The 23,637-nt window shown below is 39.1% G+C and overlaps 1 protein-coding gene across 6 annotated transcripts in view; it reads left to right on the forward strand.

Moving 5' to 3' along the window:
* Positions 1 to 23,637, forward strand: part of MAPRE2 (microtubule associated protein RP/EB family member 2) — a 169,793-nt gene that overhangs the window by 75,067 nt on the left and 71,089 nt on the right. For 5 of the 6 annotated variants that reach the window (XM_025364906.1, XM_025364905.1, XM_025364903.1 and 2 more), the window contains one exon: positions 20,203 to 20,330. The exons of the other annotated variant lie outside the window; for it this stretch is intronic. In XM_025364906.1, coding sequence (XP_025220691.1) covers positions 20,210 to 20,330 — 121 coding nt within the window. In that variant the 5' untranslated portion in view covers positions 20,203 to 20,209. The remainder of the gene's footprint in view (positions 1 to 20,202; positions 20,331 to 23,637) is intronic. 6 annotated transcript variants of the gene reach the window in all.

Here is a 23,637-nt window from a genome sequence, read left to right on the forward strand (position 1 = left end):
CAGTTCAAAATTTGGTCTGTACCGAAAAGGGAGCCTGGATCGTCCCCTACCTCCTTTCCTAACCCCCAGGAGGACAGTTGGGGTCCTCAAAGTACACAGCCAGGAAGTTGCTTAAAGAAGCAGTTAAGTATAGTGGGCAAAGCTTGGCTCTGGTGTGAGACTTTTATTTTCTGTCCCAACTCCATCCCTTTCTAGGGCAAAATTTTTTTAGCCTCTCTAAGCCTCATTTTCTTACTGTGCATATGGAAATAATAGTAGCACCAACTTCCCAGGGTTCTTATGCAGATTAAATGAGTTACAGAACGTAAGGTGTGCCAAACGGTGCCTGGTGCAAAGTAAATGCCTCAAAGAATGTTAGCTAGTAGTATTGCTTGCAGCTTAAATCTACTCTTTTACCCTGTATTGATAAAAATCTATAATCTTTTTGTTCTAAGGACCCTGTACAATACCTTGCACATAGCAGATGTTCATTAAAAGTTCAAACTGAACCTGGAAAGAAGTCAAACAAATTATACTATAGTCTTTTATTCCCCCTCATCAACTTTATTAAGAATGTATGTACAATAAACTGCAGCCATTTAAAGTGTCTGAGTCAGAGTTTTGGCAGTGTGTCCACCCTGAAGCCATCACCACAGTCAAGATGCGGAACATTTCTATCACCCCCAAAAGACTCCTTGTACCCTTTGCAGTCCAAATCTTCTCTGCCCACAGCCCCAGGAGCCAGTGATCTGCTTTCTGTCACCACAGATGAGATGACCTTTTATATAAATGGGATCACAGAGAATGCACTCATTAGTGTCTGACTACTTTGACTCAGCACAGTGATTTTAAGATTCATCCATATGGGGTGTCTCAGCAGTTCATCACTCTTGATTGCTGAGTAGTATTTCATGGTATAGCTATACCATGTTTTGTTTACTCACCGATTGATGAACATTTATGTTGTTTCCACTTTTTAGAAATTATGAAGAAAGCTTCTACGAATGTTGTTATACAAGTCTTTGTGGAGGCGTTTTCATTTCTCTGGGGAAAATACCTAGGAGTGGAGTGATTGGGTCACATGGCTGGTGTTTAACTTTTTGAGAAACCGTTTGGTAAACAGTTGTCCAAAACGGTTGTACCATTTTACATTCCTAGCATCCCAGTATGAGAGTTCCGATTGTTTCACATCTTTGGCAACACTTACTATCAGTCTCTGAAATGTTGGCCATCCTTATGGATGTATAGTGGTATCTCGTTGAGATTGTAATTTCTGTTTTCATGATGACTAATAATGGGTATCTTTTCATGTGCTTATTGGCCATTTGTGTGTCTTCTGTAGTAAAGTGTTCAAATCTTTTTCCATTTAAAAAAATAGTTTATCTTTGTAGGTTCTGGATATTAGCCCTTTGTCAGATGAGTAGATTGCAAAAATTTTCTCCCATTATGTAGGTTGCCTGTTCACTCTGATGGTAGTTTCTTTTGCTGTGCAGAAGCTCTTTAGTTTAATGAGATCCCATTTGTCAATTTTAGCTTTTGCTGCCGTTGCTTTTGGTGTTACAAGAGAAAAACAAACAACCCCATCAAAAAGTGGGCAAAGGATATGAACAGACATTTCTCAAAAGAAGACATTCATACAGCCAACAGACATATGAAGAAATGCTCATCATCACTGGCCATCAGAGAAATGCAAATCAAAACCACAATGAGATACATCTCACACATCATACATCAAAAGTCAGGAAACAACAGGTGCTGGAGAGGATGTGGAGAAATAGGAACACTTTTACACTGTTGGTGGGATTGTAAACTAGTTCAACCATTATGGAAAACAGTATGGCGATTCCTCAAGGATCTAGAACTAGATGTACCATATGACCCAGCCATCCCATTACTGGGGATATACCCAAAGGATTATAAATTATGCTGCTATAAAGACACATGCACACGTATGTTTATTGCAGCACTATTCACAATAGCAAAGACTTGGAATCAACCCAAGTGTCCATCAGTGACAGATTGGATTAAGAAAATGTGGCATATATACACCATGGAATACTATGCAGCCATAAAAAAGGATGAGTTTGCGTCCTTTGTAGGGACATGGATGCAGCTGGAAACCATCATTCTTAGCAAACTATCACAAGAACAGAAAACCAAACACCGCATGTTCTCACTTATAGGTGGGAACTGAACAATGAGATCACTTGGACTCAGGAAGGGGAACATCACACACCGGGGCCTATCATGGGGAGGGGGGAGGGGGGAGGGATTGCATTGGGAGTTATACCTGATGCAAATGACGAGTTGATGGGTGCAGCAGACCAACATGGCACAAGTACACATATGTAACAAACCTGCACGTTATGCACATGTACCCTACAACTTAAAGTATAATAATAATAAATAAATTAAAAAAAAAAAAAGACAATAAACATTTCAAGTGATAAATTAAAAAAAAAATAGTTTATCTTTTTAAATAGAATTATAAACATATTCTGGATAATAATACAGTCTTAAACTGTATTTTAATATGTACAGGTCTTATATTCTTAAATTGAATATAAAGCCCTCCCCGCCACCCACACACAAAAGACCTAGTCTTTGTTCACAATGACTTTTATAGCAATTAGGTACATGGTCCGTCTCTCAGTAAGTACATATTAAATGAGTCTATTTAGGCCAGGCACTGTGGCTCACGCCTGTAATCCCAGCACTTTGGGAGGCCGAGATGGGCGGATCACTTGAGGTCAGGAGTTTGAGACCAGCCTGGCAAATATGGTGAAACCCCATCTCTACTAAAAATACAAAAAATAACTGGGCGTGGTGGCACTTGCCTATAATCCCAGCTACTTTTGAGGTTGAGGCAGGAGAATCACTTGAACCCAGGAGGTGGAGGTTGCAGTGAGCTGAGGTCATGCCACTGCACTCCAGGCTAGGCAACAGAGCGAGATTCCATCTCATAATAAATAAATAAATAAATAAATAAATGTATTTCATGTGTGAATAGAGGGTAAAATAGTAAGAGAATAATTATTTTAGCTGAGAAAAAAAAAAAAAAACCACTGAATCTACCTTAGAAGTTTTATATGAGAGTGTTAGGTTTGGTAGGTAGTCTTGGTAGATAGGAGATGCTCTTCTAGTTCTGTGGAGAAGAGCCCTATAATTAAGATATTCTTTTGTTTGTGTTGTGTGTCCCCTTCTTGCTAGATTCTGCGATTAAATTTAAGAGGAAAATGTGCATAGAAAAACTTTTTTCTTTAATTGTAACAAGGATACCTACTGTATGTTCTCACTTACAAGTGGCAGCTAAATGATGAGAACTAATGAACACAAGAGAACAACAGGCATTGGGGTCTACTTGAGAGGGGAAGGTGGGAGGAGACAGAGGAGCAGAAAAAAATAACTCATGGTTAGTGGGCTTAATACCTGGGTGATGAAATAATCTGCACAGCAAACCCCCATGACGTGAGTTTACCTATGTAACAAACCTTCACATGTACCCCCAAACCTAAAATAAACATTTAAAAAACTAAATGAGGGGGGAAAGATAAATGTAACAAGGAGCTATTTGCATGCTTCCAAAATTTTGCCAAGAATAGCCAAAGCACTGGATGCGCCCCTTTTAAAGAGTTTTGTGGTGAAGATCCCCAACCTTGACCTCGTTCCATTCCCATTCCATCTAAATTTGGCAGTTTTGTTGTTGTTTGGTTCCTGACTTCTCTAACTCCCTAAGAAGAAATTGTCTCAAGTAAAATTTAGAGCCTGGGAAACAAAAGCTTAGTAAGGTCATAGGTTTGCCTAAAAGGATTGACTGAGGCACCTTGTTTTGGAGAAGATGAGGATCCTTGGCTCCCAGAATCTGTTCAGAAATCTTTCCAGCTAAAAGCCAGTTTCTTAACTACATATGTTTCAAAATACAAAATATAAGTTTACTAATGATTTCACAAATGTCCTAGGCCTACTACTAGGTTTCGTGGGTGCCGCTTATTTCATTTGACGTGTATTCATTTTATTGCCAAAAGCTTCAGACCGAATTTCAGGTGAGTCGCTGCCTCCATGGTGGCGGTAGTCAGATGATTTCTCTGTGTTCTGGTTGGGACTGAGCAGACCACAGCCACTCAAGGATCCCTTGAGAGCTGCGAGTGTTCTTTTTGCTTTGAGGATGTGCCGTGAATGGAAGCCAAATACTAATAGACAGGACATCCTGTGAATCCCTTAGTTTACGATGGCCAAGGATGTTTGGGATTTTTTTTTTCTTTTTTTTAATAAGATGATTACTTGCTTTTTTTTCCTGTTAACAAGGGAGCCCAGATGATGATGTCCATTTGGCTTTTAGGACTCTAACTAGCAAACAACTAAGCCCCTGCAAAATCACATGAAGACATTGGAAAATCTTTTTATGTAAGACAGAGATGATTTGGTCATAGTTCGCAATGAAGTGACCGTCAGTTCTGTTGGCTTGAAATAATAATGAACCAAAGAGGGGAAATGACCAAAGTAGAAGTGGAAATTAAGCATGTTAAAATAAAATTCTGAAATCTAGTATACTGTGGTACACCTATACACTTAAGTATTATGCAAATATTACATGTGAAGAAAATATGAAAAAAGTTCACAAATATAAAAATGTTAACAGAAGCAAGATGATTATTACAAATGTGTATATGGATTATATTAGTTTTCCAGGGCTCCCATAACAAATTACCACAAACCAGGTGGTTTAAAATTGGTCCTCTCACAGTTGTGATGTGGGAGGCTAGAAGTGTAAAACCAAGGTGTTAGTAAGGTCGTGCTCCCTCCAAGAGCTTTGGGAGACCCTTCCTTGTCTCTTCCGGTTTCTGTTGGCCCCGTGTGCTCCTTGGCTTGCAGCTTCATCACGCCCATCTCTGCCTTTCATTATCACGTGGCCTTCTTCATCTGTGCTTTTTACATGGTCGTCTTCTAAGGAACCAGTCATTGGATTGAGGGCCCATCCTAATCCAATATATCCTCACCTTAACTAATTATATCTGCAAAGACCTTTCTCCAAATAAAGTCATAATCTGAGGTTCCAGGTGGATATGAATCTTACGGGGGACACTGTTCAGTTCTCTCTGTGTGTGTGTGTGTGTGTGTGTGTATACATATGAACCCATTTTTATAAATGACTGTATGTGTGAAACACATACACACGTGTACCCTCCACCAGACACACATAAAAGATGTTTAGGGCCAGACGTGGTGTCTCACACCTGTAATCCCAGCACTTTGGGAGGCTGAGGTGGGTGGATCACAAGGTCAGGAGTTCGAGACCAGCCAGCCTGGCCAACATGGTGAAACCTCGTTTCTACTAAGAATACAAAAATTAGCTGGGTGTGGTGGCATGAGCCTGTAATCCTAGCTACTGGGGAGGCTGGGGCAGGAGAATTGCTTAAACCCAGGAGGCAGAAGTGGCAGTGAGCTGAGATCATGCAACTGCACTCCAGCCTGGGTGACAGAGCAAGACTCTTTAAAAAAATGGTGTTTAGGAAGATATGAATATGAGTGTTATAACTGGGTGATGGAACAGTGGAAATTTTAATTTTATTTTATTTTATTTTATTTATTTATTTATTTTGAGATGGAGTCTCGCTCTGTCACCCAGGCTGGAGTGTGGTGGCCGGATCTCAGCTCACTGCAAGCTCCGCCTCCCGGGTTCACGCCATTCTCCTGCCTCAGCCTCCCGAGTAGCTGGGACTACAGGCGCCGCCACCGCACCCGGCTAATTTTTTGTATTTTTAGTGGAGACGGGGTTTCACCGTGTTAGCTAGGATGGTCTCGATCTCCTGACCTCGTGATCTGTCTCGGCCTAATTTTATTTTTTATCTGTATTTTCTGCATTATTGAAAATGGACAGACTTTTTAATAGAAAAATCTGGCCTTTTGAATAAACAGTAGCACTTTGACATCTTAAAAAATTGTAGATTTTTATTTTTACTAGCATCCTACTTTAAGTTTGTTGTTCCTTTGCCTCATCAAACTTTAATGAAATATTTTAACTTTAACTTTAAATAATTAATCCTTTGTAGCATATATACATATATAAATATATATAATGAATCCATTAATATATTTGTGATATTAAATGTTTATTATGCTTATTATTATAATAATAACTAAAGCTGAAATAATGCAAAGTAAAATAGGTCTTTGAGACATTGAATCAAGCAGTGTGATTGTCAGGTTTTTGGTTTAGGTTTGGAAAGCCAAAAAAAGAAAATAAAATTTATAATTCTTACTCAGTTGCTGAACTCAAACCTTTTTTTCCTTAAAAATGTTTTTAAAGTCTAAATTAACCCTAGGAACCTAGAAACTCAGTATGGAAGCAGGATGGGGAGACATTTTACCAAATTTTTAAATTTCATCTGTTCAAATTGGCTCAAACACTGGGTAACTTTTAACACATGTATCTACTCTAGAACTGACTTCATCCACGGACTCTTCTTATTTAGACATTTTTGCCTATAGTAACATCTCTAGTTATTTAGTCAAAAAGTTTACTAGGTCTTGTGGTCATTTCCTTTTTCTTAATTATCTTTGAATGCTTGTTAACTAATTGTTACTGTTCTGTCTTTATCCCAAGTTTAACAAAACATTCTCAATTCAGTAGTGACCTCATCCCTAACATTTGTTAAACTACTGCAGTATACTGTATTAAAAATTTTGTCCTTTGCTCCCGTAAGTCCTCATAGCATAGCACTGCAGAATCTAAAGAGGAGACTGCGGTTCAAAAAGCTTCCCTGCTTCCACTGTCCTTCCCAAACCCATGGTCTTACCATGTATCTGCCCCTCCGATTTTTTTTTTTTTTTTGGAGACAGAGTTTCACTCTTGTTGCCCAGGCTGGTGTGCAATGACACGATATCGGCTCGCTGCAGCCTCCACCCCTTCCCCCACTCTGGTTCAGGTGATTCTCCTGCCTCAGTCTCCCGAGTAACTGGGATTACAGGCGCATGCCAACACGTCTGGCTAATTTTTGTATTTTTAGTAGAGATGGGGTTTCTCTGCGATGGCCAGGCTGGTCTCAAACTCCTGACCTCAGGTGATCCATCTGCCTCAGCCTCCTAAAGCGCTAGGATTACAGGCATGAGCCACCATGCCCTCTGTTATTTCTATGCCTGATTTGGTTTGAACATGGCACAATTTTTATCTACTTTTTACTGGAATGCTCAGTTTCTATACTTCCCTTTGAAAATTGTAGTGATATTACACTGATGCTAGAAATGTAACTTTACTTTTGACCTGTGACAAGGTAGTAGAGAAGGAAAGCAGAGATACTGCAAGGAGTGTTTGTGTGTGTGTGTGTGTGTGTGTGTCTAAACTGATTTTTGTCAGGGGCTGCTAGGTACTTCTAATGCAAAAGTCTGTCAGTTCATTCTTCATTCCAGTAAATAAATAGAGATGTTTAATGATTAAAAAAATTCTTCTGTTCCATATACAATATATACAATAATGGTATCTGGTTGCCCAAATGAGAGTACCAGAAGAACAGGGAAGGGAAAAGAAGGATGAACTCTGATCCTGGGGTGGAATTTTAAGAAGATATGAGGAAATCCATTCTCTGGCTGAAATGAGAGAATCATTTCACACGGGAAAAGAAGTTTTGGGGACAATGCACTAGGGAGCTGGTAGTGAAATAATGGTGCTAGTTTTGGTAGTATTTCCCCACTGCTCCACCAACTTACCGTTTATCTTAGCTCAGCTGTAGCAATGACCAAAATTTCCATTTGCTACTTCCTCATAAAGTGCAGGAGGGAGCCTGTCTTGTATGTAATTCGCAGTTTCTTCTCTGGGGTTGGAGCATGGGTTTGATGTAGAAGCAGATCAGTACCTTGCCAACTGAACCCAAAGAGGTAAGTTTAGTGTTGTGCTATTTCCCAATTTGAAGTTTTCAATTTTGATTCTGTGCCAGAGTCTACTATGGAAATAATTAAGAAGAGTAGATAAGCACAAATACGGCTGAGGGCATAAGGATGTCTTTTGGAGTCAGATTCACTGGAATATTTTTTGCCACTGGCCTGTACTTCCCTCAGCCTGTTAATAGGCTTAATTTTATTGTTACTTCATTTTCCATTTTCATTTCAAAATGTTCTCATGAGTTTAAAACTCAATTTTACCATAATGTATATACAGACCTTTGGACAGGCACCAATCTCTAAGAGTAGAATAGTGAGAGGTTTGCCTATTTTTTTTTTTTTTTAGAAATAGATTTTTCTAAACACGTAGTCAAGATACCAATCTGAAGTCTTTCATTAGCTTTGAAAAAATTATAAGCAGTATAATGTACATGGTCTCTGTCCATTTTGACTAATTTACCACAAAAAGCCAATTGAGAGACTTGAACTCCAAATCTGTAGTGACTAGAAATGTGCGATGTGATGATTCCTACGATATTAACATAGCGTATATGTTATAGCTGGCAGCTTTGCCAGCCAAAAAATCATTCCCAGCGATAAACTGAAGAACTAGCCACCCAAATCTCTACATTTTGAGCTTTTCTTCACAGAACTTAAAATCATCTTAGTTAAAGTGAAAATGTAAAATGAGGTCTTGGTAGAATTTAAAAAGACAAAATGGCTTTCTTAAAGACCACAATTGTGTCCTCACTTGGAATTCTTTTTTCTTCCTGCTTAATCTCATGACATAAACATGAGAGCAAGGAGAGTCTTAATTAAAAGCAAGAATCCTAGAATTCGTCCTAGGTCCAAATCCCTGCTCTGCCACTTAATAATTGTGACAAGTCACTAAACCTCTGAGTCTGTATCTTTTCCTACATAACATAAAAGCAGCAGCGATCCCATGGCATTGTTGCAAAGATTAAATGAGAAAATTCCTGTGTTACTCTTTCATTAGGCATGTGGAAAGTTTTCAATAAATATTAGTTATTGTAACTTGTAATCTAGTTCCCCTGCTTTACTAGTGAAGAAAAGGAGAGCCCAAAGAGTTGAGACACATGTGCCCATTTATCCAACTGGTTGATAGTTTTGGAACTAGAAGCTGGTGACCTTGATGCCTAGAACAGAGCTCTCATTAAGCTGCAGTGCAGCTAGGGAGCTTTTGGTATGTGTGTTCTAGACATTTCTCTACTCACCTTAAAAAAAAAAAAATACATAGAAGACAGGGTCCTTTAGTTCACTCAGCCCCAGTCTGTTCCTAGCCATCTCACATAGCACTAGGGGCATGTATTGATAATTGCCTTTTGTATGATTTGGGGCACCTTTGTTTGCATTCATTCAGCATTTATTTATTGTGTACTTACTGTGTGCCACACACAGTTCCAGACGCAGGAGATACAGCTGTAAACAAAACATATTCTGTGAAGTTTCTGCCTTCATACAGCTTCTATCCTGGGGGCAAGAGGAGTGGACAGATGGTAAACAAACAAGATAATTACCAATGGTGTTAGTATCACCCAGGGCAGAGTAGAAAGATGTGGGAGTAACTGGAAGCGGCCACTTCAGAGGTGGGCATGGAGGGCTCACTGGGGAGTTGACATTTGAGCTGAACCTGAAGCATGAGATGCAGCCTACCCTGCCAAGTGCCGGAACGAGCTGCTCTTCCGTTGCATAAGGTCTTGAGCCCCAGTTATCCCTAAGGATGAAACTTGAGGCTGTGGTCTGTCATTTGTTTCTTATTATGAGAAGGTTTAGAAAAAACAGACACCGAAGTACCTGAGAAGGAACTAGCACTACCAAGAGTACAAGAGAGCTCAGAACCAGGAGGTGGGGACCACTCCTACAAAATGTGTGCACCACAGGACTTTGCCTAGTGGCAGCATGATGGCCGCATACACTTCTGCTATATCACATGCACCTCATTTTATGCAGTGGACTAACAATGGAGCATGACCGCCCACTATGGTACCAGCAGCACCCATGTCCTGAAAGGTTGACCCAGGGCCCTGCTGGTTGGGGGCAGTGTGGGCATGACTGGAAATGACTTGGGATCATGGGAGAGAGCTAAGGTCAGGGTAAGAGGGAAGGAGGCCAAGTAGGGCTGGGAAAGTAAACAGAAGGCATATGGTCAAGAAGGAGTGGATATGCTGGGAGCTGAGTTGGCGGGGGAGGGGGTGCTGAGAAAATTTGGTGCCCTGAGGAGACCAGCCAAGCCCTGTGGCATGGGAATGAGCTCTGGGTCATTGAAATTATTTTCAGAGCATGGACAAAGCCACCCACTGCTAGAAACAGATGGACATTTAGGCAAATGTAATCAGCTGCATTTCTAACCATATGAAGAAGCGTATGTCTATGTGGGGCAGGGAGGGCTTAGCCTTTTACTCTCTCATTGTACATGTCAAGTTTCATTCATATCCATGGACATTATGAATGCCACAAAGAACTTTTTTAGAATTCCAAAATTTCATCATACCCTGGGTAAGAGCCAAATTTCCAAGTCATTTCAGGGCTGTAGCTATTGACTTGTTAAGTCTGAGTTTAGAAAACAAAACAAAAATCCACCCGTATATGCTGTTTTAAAAGTTTGTCTTTTGTTGTTTAGTTACCTTAGGGTGGCTAGCCAAACTGAGCTTTGTATGCAAGGAGCTGCCTAATGAATAGTAGTGGATGAGGTTAATGCAGATAAATAACAATGAGGCTGTTAAAAATGGAGTTGATTTTCAAGGTGACTCATGGAATGTCCTATTGTAGGCAGTTGGAGATACCTGCCTTTTAATGATATTGTTTTTTTTTTTAATTGTATGTAGAATACTTGGTGATATGGCAAGAAAGAGCTTAATCTCCGTGTTTTGAAAAGTAATCGTTAATGGTAAAAGGGATGGGCACCCTGAAACAGAGTATTATTTTTCTGTTCATTCTCTCTCAGAGGTGGCAGTTATTAGCTGGCATAGGAGTTCTGATTGTCAGACTAAATGGAACTTTGTACGCACATTTAAAGCATTATCATTAAACAGTGACTGATAATGAAGAGCACATTCATATTGGAATGATAGGCCTCCTGGAAAAGCCTGCAGTAGAGAGCAGGCACCTCAACCCTGATAAAACTCACATTTATCTCATCTTCCTCTAAACAGCATAGTTTTCAACATTCTTACACTGGTTTTCTTCACTAGTTCAAGACCATCAATGTCTAATTTTGAGGAAAAAAAATAGTATATTTCAGTGTCTATATTTTAATGAAGTATGTGTATGTTGTCATTATGGACAGTGTCCTGATGTTTCTCCATCATCCTTGTGTGAAGTCAGTTCCGCACTCACACCCCTGCCACATGGAGAGGCCTGGCCGCAGGGAGGGTCTGTGCCTGGAGGAGTTGGTCTTGCATTGTCTGTCTAATCCCATCACAGTCATAGAGAAAAAATAAAATATGTGCAGGTCTGCCCACAGCAGCTGTGTATGCTATTACCTGGAGACAATAAATGACTTCTTAAATTCCCATTGCAGCCCTAGGATCCATGCATATGGCAGTTAGTCCACAAGTTAAACAGAAGCTTTACTACCCAGTTTTAGGCAAAACTCCACAGTTCCTGTAATCTCTCTCCAGGAGATTTTATCCTGTCAAGGTTTTTCTTTCAAAGACACCCTCTTTGACTCCCTCTTTGCTCCATCCTGATCTCCCTCCTCAAACAAATACTTTCTCTCTGCCCCACATTGCAGGTCACAAATAAAGAGAAAGTGATGAATCTAGAATGATCTGGTGATATTCTTTCCCTGGGTGAAATGTTTAAATCCTGCCTCTCGAGGTATTGAGCCTAGAGAATGAATTATGCGCAGATGAAAAGCAGGATGTTTCTGGTTCAGGAGACACATTTACACTGTCCCTCCCTGTGGAAGCCAGTTCATTATTAGGGGAGGCTGTGGGAGATTTAATGTCAGCCTTTTGTGGTGAGGATGCTGGGAAGGAGGCACACAGGCAGGATCTGTGTCATGACAAGGCTTTTCAGAGGAAAAGACGTTTGAGGGGATGTCTGTGATGAGACTGAATTTCTTCATTCCCTTCCGGAGGATAACATATATTCTAATGCAGAAGTAGTCTTTGAGAAAAACTTTTGAGGTTTCTTCCTTTGGCTAAGTATTTAATCTGTTGGCATGAATGTACAGTTTGCAGGTTATTTTAGAAAGATGCCACTTCTAAGAGAAGAAAATATTGATGATTGATCAATCTCTTTTAAAATTCTTATAATATTTGCAGATACTTAGAAATGTTTACAAAACGGCTATTTCTGTTAGAATAACACAAAATTCTTCTAAGTAAAAAGCCTTCTTTACAAGTGCATTTGAAATAATGCACCTCACTTTACCTGGTATGTTGGAACAGGCCAACTTTGACAATCTTAAAACCTTTAACCAGGGAACAACTTTGTGAAATGAGAATTGACAGTGTGGCCTTGACCTGGACCAAGCAAAAGTCCAATAACTGGCGAAGAAAGGCATTCTTTTGGATCACAGGTCCTTCTCCCCTGTTGGCATGTGTAGAAACATTTTGAAAGGATCTCAGACACCTGGTTAGTTGGACTTAATTTCCAAAGAAGCATTGATATTTCTAACCATTACCATAATAAACCACTTTGGTTATAAGAAATTCAGAAATCATTATACGCTCAAGCCCAAAGAAATAAGTTTCTTAGGTGAAAGAAAAATATACTTTTTTTTTGTATCTCTCTTGTAGTCTGCTCATTGTTTCATTTGCATGAAACTGGGTGAAGAGTACACTGCATGTATTTACTCTAAACTGTTGGTAGTGGCTTACTTTCCCCAGTGATGGGAGAACATGTTGAAAATAGAGATTGTTATGAGAGAAAAGAAAGACGGTTACACATATCACACATATGAGTATGGTTGTCACTGTCACACGTGTGAACAGAGTACATTGGTATGCGGTGGGTTGAACTTTCAGAACATTTTATATTGAACATGAAGTTTCCAGTTGAATGTGGACTCCTTCAAGGAGTGACATAAAGAAGGTAACTTTAAAAAAAAGAAGAAGAAGGTAGCTTAAATCCAAAAGGCCCTTTAAAGGCTCAGCCTCCAAGTGGGTTTGGTGTAAGAAAATCCAGGCCAAATAGGGTCTCCTTACAGAGCAGCAGATAGCAGTCAACCACTTATGGAAGGTGTTCTTCTGCAGATGAGCATGCCTAAATTTGGGAAGTTTGATGAACGCAGACTTTAGATGATATAAAAATGAAAAAATCAGGCTGGGTACTGTGGCTAACACCTGTAATCCCAGCACTTTAAGAGCCCAAGTCAGAAGGATTGCTTTTTGAGCCCAGGAGTTCAAGATTAGCCTGTGCAACATTGTAAGACCCCTGTCTCTACAAAAAAATGAAAAGTAAGCTGGGAGTGGTGGCACATGCCTGTAGTCCCAGCTACTTGAGAGGCTAAGAGGATCGCTTTAGCCCAGGAGATTGAGCCTGCTGTGAGCTGTGATGGCACCACTGCACTCCAGCCTAGACAGCAGAGTGAGACCCTGTCTCTTTAAAAAATTTTAAAAAATAATACAAAATAAATAAATAAATAAATAAATAAATAAATCTGTCCAGTGTGGTGGTTCATACCTGTGGTCCTGGCTACTCAGGGGTGCTGATACAGTAGGATTGCATGAGCCCAGGAGGCAGAGGTTGTTGTGAGCCAAGATCTCACCACTGCATTCCAGCCTGGACTGCACTCCAGCCTGAACAACAGAGCAAAACCTCGTCTCAAAAAAAAAAAATCAGAATAAGTTCCACGTTAAACCCTTTTCCTTATAGCCACACACGCCAAATGGGACCAGAACCAGATCCTGGGACAACAATTGGCCTATCACTAACCCCGCTGGAAAAAATATACATATATGTGTATATACTGTTTTGTCCTCCAAAATAAGGGATCGATGAAAGTGCAAAAAGAGAAAATGAGGACAGGCAGCCCCCTCCCCTGAAGTATATGGCTGATAGTGTGTTTGCAAGGGGTGGGGCAGGGCAGAGAGACAAAATGAATTACATAAGAAGAAATTATTTCAGTTAACACTCGTAATGCTAGCTAGGACATTTTATATATTTGCTTAATTTGGAAGAGCCACTTCTCTGGAATAATTCACAAATCTTGCCAAATATGTTCTTGGACAAAATTGTTGAATATTTTGTAGTTAAATTTTAGGTGCTGAACTGGTAAAGGTGGTAGAATTCATAGTTTCCTCAGTAGGCTAACTCAGGTCTCATTGACTCACGTAAAACTCCATTTGTTTTAGTAAGCAGAAATGCAGTGTCTAATGTGTCTGATTCAATCACTACTGCAGAGCATAACATTGCTGTACCTCTCCACCCAACACCACCGCCAAATACTGAATAAAGGATGAAACTGAGCAAAATCTACACATTGGCCCTTAGCTGGAGGCTGTCCTTTTTCTAAAGTCGTGTGTATCAGTGTTCACTATCCACAGACAAGCTAGAATCGTGACTTTGCCTGATAGAGGTCTGAAGGAATTTGTGTGTGTGTGTGTGTTTTTCTCTCTCTTTTTGCAAAACAAAACAAAAAACCAGCTGGGTGCAGTAGCTCACACCTGTAATCCCAGCACTTTGGGAGGCCGAGGCGGGCAGATTGCCTGAGGTCAGGAGTTCCAGACCAGTCTGGAGAACATGGTGAAACCCCGTCTCTACTAAAACATACCAAAAAAATTAGCTGGGCATGGTGGCACGTGCCTGCAATCCCAGCTATTTGAGAGGCTGAGGCAGGGGAATTGCTTGAACCAGGGAGGTGGAGGTTGCAGTGAGCTGAGATCGTGCCACTGCACTCCAGCCTGGGCGACAGAGCGAGACTGTCTCAAAAAAAAAAAAACCACTTATTCCCACCTTCCCAGAAAGACATTCTAACATTCATGTAACAAGTGTATAAATATATTGTGATTATTAGTTTATTTTCAAGTAGGGGCAATAAATGCAAATTTGTTTTAAAATAAAATTTAAATACAATATTAAAGTATGGTGACCCAAGGACTGCAGTGCTAGGAAAGTGTTCCTCCCTTATCTCCTACTTGCTGTGGTGTTGCACTGACCAGATGTTTTTTTTTGTTTCTGTTTTTGTTTTGTTTTGAGATGGAGTCTCACTCTATCACCCAGGCTGGAGTGCAGTAACCCAATCTCAACTCACTGCAACCTCTGCCTCCTGGGTTCAAGCGATTCTGCTGCCTCAGCCTCCCTAGTAGCTGAGACTACAGGCGCACACCACCACACCCAGCTAATTTTTATATTTTTAGTAGAGACGGGGTTTTGCCATGTTGGCCAGGCTGGTCTCGAACTCCTGACCTCAGGTGATCCACCCACCTTGGCCTCCAAAAGTGCTGGATACCAGGCATGAGCCACCGTGCCCGGCTTGCACTGACCAGATCTTAAACAACAGTGATCTGGCTGAGATTCCAATTGAAGGCCACAAAGTGGGAGACAGTGCTTTGACTTTCTCCTTTGCAAGGACGGGACAGAGAGATGCTCGTGTCCCAGAGGCCATATGGCAAGTCACCTAAGAATAAAATGTTTCCATGTAACAGACATGCTGAAGATCCAAACATGAGAATAAACCCTGCTCAGTGAGTTGTTCCTTGTTCTGTAATAATTAGTATAACCTTACCATTCATAACCATTTATCTTTCTTGACTGAGTCTTTGGGAAGTACTCCATGAATTAAAAATTAGCCTTTTGAATTGTATAATTCCTACCTTCCTTAGGATGTTGATGTAATTGGTAATATCCTTAAGGACTAGCAGTCCTGGATTGAAGTTTGTGTCCACGTTTGTGGCTAAGGGAAGAGTATGATTCCTGCCCTGCTTTCCTCCCAGGATTCTTCCAAGGGTCAATAGAACCGCTTTATCTGTAAAAAGATATAAAATTTCCTTGTGTTATCCACGCAGCATTTCTGCAGACTAGGTAGGGACAAGTACTTTTACCTTTATATTGTCATATAGATTGAGACCCCAGAAATCATAATGAAATCTTAGGATTTTAGAATGTATCCACCTAGGGACTAGAACAATTTAGTACTCTCTCACCTGAGTTTAACATTTGGAAAAAATATATAAATGTTCTTATGTGAATGTTTTAGCCACTTGTATCATTTAGGTTTGACTATATGGAAAGCACACCTGTAGAAAAAGCAGGAGCTGAAAGAATTGGGAAGACAAAAGGGTGAATGGTAGTGCAGGAGTACAATCCTTTTTCCACTTTGGCTGACACTTGACTTGTGGGAGGTTCAGGACGGTTTCCCTTCCAGGGAAAGTGAGTCCAGACTAAGAACTCTCAGGCCTGAAATCAGAAGAGCTGGCTTGTTTAGATTGGGGGCAAACAATGGGAGCAAAGACAGCCACAGAGTGAAGTGGGTTTAGAAGTACCTTGCTGTAATTTGGAAAGGGGAAGATCGATTATAAGAATATTCTCATCAGCAGGGATGTTAAATAGAAATTAACTATATTGATTTCATTGCCATTAATTTGAAATAGGTATTTAAGTCTACTCACTTAATGTGTTGTTATTTTTATTTCTCACCTTCACTGGTTCATTTAATCTGTCTTCTAAACCAGTTATCCCACAAGTCCCTTAACACATGGTGGCCCCTGCCGCAGGGCTTGTGGGGACTACAGCTGTGCTGGCTAGCGAGCGGGTATGGTGGAGATTTGAGTGATGTGCCTGGTACCTAAGTACCCAGAATTGGTGCTGTTTTCATTGTTTACCTGATCATCTTAATGAACTACTTGAAGACAGATAGTGCCTTGACTTGCCTTTGTGAGCTGAATGTCTGTTTACATTATGAAAGGACAATTGTTGTCCTTAAGTGAATGTTATCAACAAAGACTTGGAGGAAAGTGTGATTTATTGACAAACTGCAGCAAATGACTTGCTTCCTTGTTCATATGGATTTTTAAAAAGATGTCATTACTCTTCTAACTGTACTTCTGTTGTATATTACTTTCTCTTATGTAGCCACAGAACGTTTTTACTCACTTGCGTATGGGTTATTTTTCTAAAACAGATCTGTTTGTGTCTTCTCTGCTTTGCATTTAGATTTTTTTTTAATCATCTGGATTAAAAATTTCATCTCAATTTGGTTTGGTGCCATCTAGCATAACCCTGGGCCTCAACACCATATCCTCCCTCAGTACATTGCCTGGTAATGCAGAAGCTTTCCATTACTGCCTGAAGAAGAAACCGCTAGAAAAGCCCATCAGCTGCCAAAAGTTATGCCAGTATATTGTAATTTCATCAGTCCAAAATATTTTAAATTTTGAATTATTTACCCTTACTAAGATTATACATAATTTGCATAGGTGATTTTAAAAATTGACTAGATTTAAAAAGCAAATGGTTTTGTTTAATAAATGATAGACTAAAGAAAACAGTGGAAAGTTATTAACCAAAAGGTAAAAAACCTTTAATAATGGTGTAGAAAGCAGTAATTATGGTCACACTATCTGAGATTCCAATGCTGTGAGATTTTTCAGATCTTTACGAGAAAACAATTTAGAGATAAGGGTGCTCCTGGGAATGGAGAGATAGATATTTATTTTTACATTTATTTCTAGATAAAACCTTCGTTTAGCACTTTAAGGTAGAAAGCAGATTTTTATTGCTTTCGTGAGCATAAATAGGAACTCCAAGCACAACTATTTCATAAAATATAGATTTTTGTCTAAAACCTATATACTATAGATTTTGCTATTATATCTAGTCATGTTTAAAAATATTACTTCTGTATCTCTAAATACCATTTATCACTAAAAGGAATCAGGAATGCTTGGAGAAATTACTGGTTTTAGATCTGAGGCAAGAAATATATAAGTTGGGCTTGGAACATATTGTCATATTGGAAAAGAAGAAGGTTATCAAAGACCACTAAGACTGTGTCAAAAGAACTCAGAAGCCAGCTTGAATAAGCTCTTGCAAGCTTTTATCAATAAAGGTATAATTTCAATGGATTGAAACATGTCAAATATGTTTAAGTCCGTGGATTCATAATTATACTTCAAAATATAAGAACAAAAACTTGGTTGGTCATGTTTGGGGAATATTAGGGAACTACTCATCACTTTGAAAACTGGCAAATAGAGAAAAAGAGTTAGGCACCTCTCCTGCCTTTCCTCGATGACCTGTATCTCAGGGTACCTCAGAGGGAATTTCTCTTTGTAGAATTATTCCAGCTAATAAATCAAGAATGAATAATACAATATCACTTTGAAGTTTTAGTGAATTATTGGATCTAGGCAAATATCAGAGCTAACAATATCATGGAAGCGGGTAGTCAGAAATTATAGTTATATGCCTTCTGATGGAAGTTCAAAAATGCCATGAAATAGTCTGTTTGATGTAATTGTCATATACTGGCATAACCTTTCACAGCTGATGGGCTTTTCTATTGGTTCCTTCTTCAGGCAGTAATGGAAAGCTTTTGCATTACCAGGCAGTGTATTGATGGCAGATTAGGTGTCAAAGCTCAGAGTTGTGCTAGATGGCATCAAATCCCCATCCCATTAGAACTTGAACAAGATCAAGGCTCTAGATGGAATTATCAGTCTATAGGGATGCAGAGGACAGAGGAACATTTTAAACCACAGCAGTGTGATACAATGAGAAAAATCCAGAATGTGGAAACTCCAGACAACCCAGTTCCTTCAACAACTTTTTTTTTAATTGCAAGGAAAGATTAGAAATAGGGAAGAAACTTATAAAGAAATTTAAAGAACATATCAAAGAATCATAATGTATGAACCTTATATGAATCCAGATTCAAGCAATTTGAAGTTAAATTTAATTATTATATATTGAAATGCATATTTGATGGAAGTAATTTCATTTTTAGGTGTGATAATATTGTGCTTTTTAAAAAAATTATTTTTCAGAGACACACTGAAACACTTATAGGTGAAATTATGTGATGATTGGCACTTACTCCAAAATAATCTGGCTTGTAGGCTAGGGTGGGATTGACACAAGGGGAGTTGATAGGAGTATAAATCAAACAAGATGGTCAAGTATTGATAATTCTTGAATCCAAGGGGTAAACCTAACTGGTTTTTTATTCTCTTTTCTCCCCTTTTGCATGTATTTGAAAGTTTCCAAAATAGAAATTAATACATAGCTATAATATATGCATATACATATATATAATATATCAATATGTATATATTCCACAAACTAGGTAAAATTGCAAATTTTCATCCAGGTTTAAATTTTTTTTTAAATTATACTTTAAGTTCTAGGTTACATGTGCACAATGTCCAGGTTTGTTACATATGTATACATGTGCCATGTTGGCATGCTGCACCCATCAACTCATCAGCACCCATCAACTTGTCATTTATATCAGGTATAACTCCCAGTGCCATCCCTCCCCACTCCCCACTCCCCACAATAGGCCCCGGTGTGTGATGTTCCCCTTCCCATGTCCAAGTGATCTCATTGTTCAGTTCCCACCTATGAGTGAGAACATGCGGTGTTTGGTTTTCTGTTCTTGCGATAGTTTGCTGAGAATGATGGTTTCCAGCTGCATCCATGTCCCTACAAAGGACACTAACTCATCCTTTTTTATGGCTGCATAGTATTCCATGGTGTATATGTGCCACATTTTCTTAATCCAGTCTGTCACTGATGGACATTTGGGTTGATTCCAAGTCTTTGCTATTGTGAATAGTGCCACAATAAACATATGTGTGCATGTGTCTTTATAGCAGCATGATTTATAATCCTTTGGGTATATACCCACTAATGGGATGGCTGGGTCCTATGGTATTTCTAGTTCTAGATCCTTGAGGAAAATTTTCATCCAGGTTTAAATATTTTAAAAATAATCCTTTGTCACTACATACCTACTAGAATGGCCAAACCGCAAAACACTGACGTTTCCAAGTCTTTGTAGTGAGTGCTATGGAATAATGTATGAAGCTAACAGATTACTCTGGTGTATACTGCCACAAACGAGGTAACTTTTTAATATCACGCCTAGACCTACAGTCAAAAGGGAGACTCTAAATTGTGTTATAAATTAGGAATCTCAGAACCTGAAAAACATTTTATTTAATTGGACAGATATAAAATGGTACTGCATGAAAAATATGTGAAATTTAATAATTTTAATGCAAATATGTAAAATAGAAAAAGAAGCTAAAGGGCTTAGCCAGAGCAGGACTTTTACGTCCCTGGAGTCCTGCCAGGATCTTGACCTTGAATAGGTATCTTTTGTGTTTCTGAGTTAATTTCCTTGTTGGTAAATAAACTTCTTTGGTTTTTTTCTAGTTGGGGAATGGCAGTCAATGTGTATTCTACCTCGATAACCCAAGAGACTATGAGCAGACATGACATCATTGCATGGGTTAATGACATAGTATCTTTAAACTACACAAAAGTGGAACAGCTTTGTTCAGGTAAGACATATTCTTTTAAGTGTTTACCTAAATGTTTACAGTCTGTCATGTGGAATGTGATTTTATGAACCACAGCTCCTATATTTTGGGTAGGAAAAGGTATATATTCTATTGGCATGTAATCAAAGGGGGAAAAACTCAGATATAACTAAAGGACATATTGGGAAAAGTGTTTATGAGCATCCAGGAGCACAAGCAGAGCCACGCGGACACGTATTGGAAAGATCTCTTGTTTGAGCTTTGTAATGCCTCTCACTGGCTCCTAGCCTCTTCTCTGTCATCCCGTCTGCCATCACACTTGCCTCCTGAAAACACCAGTTGGTTCTTACAACACTCCTCCTTTAAAACCTCCAGGGCTCCACATTGTCCTCATACAGGATAAACTTCAAACTCTCTTCGTAGACTAATGAAGTCCTTATTAGTCTCCATTCCACCCTCCACATCTCTCTCCCTTATACCTCAGACCCACAGAATAATCTTTGTTCCCTAAAGACTCTTTCCCTTGTGTATCCCATAGCTTTTTTCATGGTTCCTTTGCTGAGGTCTTTCCCCTTCTTTTCATTGGTGGGAAAATCTTGCTAACACTTTAAAATCTGGTTCACCTGCCACCTGCTCTGGGAAACATTTCCCAGCCTCCCAGGCTCCGTGGTGTTCCCGAAACACTGTGCTCATCCTACACAATGACACTTGCCACGCCGTGTTAGGATGTCTAACTCCTCCTAGCCCTGAAGGTGCTGAGAATCCTTGAGGACAGAACTGCATTTTGTTCCTTGTTGAATGCCTGTAGTTGCTTCTACTCGGTATGAGGTAGGTCTGCAAGGAATATATATTGAGTTAAACTTGTTTAAAAAATAAAAATATTTGACTTCAATGAGAAAATAGGAGGATGTTTCAAAAAGCATGCTGCTAGGCCAGGTGTTGGTGACTTACGCCTTATCCTAGCACTTTGGGAGGCCAAAATGGAAGGATCACTTGAGCCCAGCGTTCGAGGCTGTGGTGAGCTATGACTGTGCCACTGCACAACAGCCTAGGTGACACAGTGAGGCCCTGTCTCTAAAACAAAACAAAACAAAAAATATACTGCTAGTAAATTAATCCATTCTTAGGTCTGAGTATTTATGAAAGAACTAAGCAGTCCTCCTTTGGAAACAGGGAATGTTTCCTTCCAGTAAACAAATAGATAAGAGATTTCTTCTTTCCCTTTGGCTTCAACATGAAAATGGTATTAGAAAATAGAAAATACCACTGAAATGTATTTGTGTGAAATTTCATGAGTCAGAGTAGATATGAAGAAGTCAACATTGCTCTTTTTCCCAGAGGGTCAAGTAAAAAGATTTTTGTACAGTGCAGTTAGAATTTCAAAAGCCCCCAGTAGTCACTTTCAGATGTTGTCTGAGTCCAGCACCCACCAGTGTAAATATTCTCCCTTCACCAGGTCTGGATTTAATCAGAATACTCCTAGAGAACTAACTTTGAATATGATTGACATCTCTTTCCCTGTGATCATTTTTCCCACGAGGAAGACGGTAAGGTTGGCCAGAACTTAGGCGTTGCCTCACCCACAAATCTATGCATAGGTCTCAGACATGAAGTCTTGTGATTTATGAGGTCAGTAGTGGGTGCTAGCTAACCACTCCTTTGCCCTTCAATACAAGATGGAGAAAAACTGACTTAGACTATGATGGTTATGTACCAGGCATATATATTGTTGATCTACTGAAGTGTCTCTAAAAGTTACTTTCGGAAACAACTTGTATTGCAGCTTATGCAACTTCAGATCTCTACATACCCAAATATTACTGTGCTGTACTTGCTATGCATTCTTGAGCTCTCTAACATTTTATTTTTAACTTGCTGCCGAAAAAGAAACCAAAAACAGTTTCTGTTATTAGCAATCACTTTGTTGATAACGCATACCCCTTTGTATTGTAATTGTGAAATTGTCTATTTCTTCATGATGCCTAACGCATGGTTTTCCCTCAGAAATACTCATTTTGGAGATGAGTGAACTGCGATTTGCAGCTGCTAAGGGGCAAAGACAAAAATGTGTATCTTACCCACAAAGTGGATATGTGTGCATTTGGATAAGGGAAACAAGGTTGGTTATCAAGAAAAAGAGACATAGGAAGGAAGGGGATAAGGAAAAGGCTCCCAGAGAAAATCCCCAGGCATGAGTCTTAAATATTAAAGGAAACCATGAGGAACTTCCTATGCTGAAATACACTTGGAGAGTTTTTGGTAGCAAATGAAATAAGAGCAAATTGTAATTTTTAGATTCTGTAGTAAATGTATTTATAAGCAATATGCATAATCTTTGCAGATCTTTAAAATTTCTCATAAAGCAAATTCAACAAAATTTTAAGGGACGTTTGTAAAGGATTCATATATGGTTATCTTAAAGCATTTACAGCTTTTGTAGCTGCACTGCCATCAAGTGTGGCTTGATTTACAAACACAAAAAACCTGTAGAAGCAATTTTGATCACTATTTAACAGATACACATAATTACCATTAGGATAACTTACTAGTTGCCTAAAATTACAAGATTGATGGTTCAGAAGAATGAAGTAGATTTAAAGTTTCCTTTCTGCTCTGAAATATGTTTCTTGCTAGAAGAAAAAAAAAAGGAAGTTAATCTCCATAATAGAGAGACAGGTCTTTTATTTTAGGTAGCAGTTTTCTCAAGGTATGAACTATAGACTCTGTGCTTTTATAATTTCCTGGGGAACCGCTGAAAGAAAGCAGATGACCTTCTAAATCAGTACCTCTGAGTGTAGCCTAGAAATCTGAGTTTAACAAGTACAAGTTTAAGTACTTCTGTGCCGCAGCCTAGAGCTTGCAGTACATTTTACGCTAAACCAATAAAAATGAGGTTAAATTATCCAAAACGTCCTTGGAAGTTTCCTTGTTTATAATTTAATCTGTGACTTTTGTCTTTAGCATTTAGCAGGAGGAAGCTATCTTTCTGTTTATTTATTTATGAAATTATTTATTTATACCCTTCGTTGTTCTAGAAAATATTTAAGGCAGCTAGGACAGTGCTATTAGGATAGGAACAAAGCCAAGTATTGTTGACTTAAGTGACTTATATTCCTCATACTTATGAGTAGTCAGATTTCTTAGGTAATATTTTTCTTCAATGTTTATTTTAATTTTTTTAGTTTACTGTGTGGGATTTTATTTTAGCAGTATGCCCAGGAAAAACATACACGAAATACTTTCTCATATTTAAAATGATTTAAAATTTCAACATCATTTCTTACTCTCTTTCCTGAAGACTTATGCTCCAATCCTGGTGGTTCCCAGT

This window comes from Theropithecus gelada, chromosome 18 (genome assembly GCF_003255815.1).
Source record: "Theropithecus gelada isolate Dixy chromosome 18, Tgel_1.0, whole genome shotgun sequence".
Taxonomy (NCBI): Eukaryota; Metazoa; Chordata; class Mammalia; order Primates; family Cercopithecidae; genus Theropithecus; species Theropithecus gelada.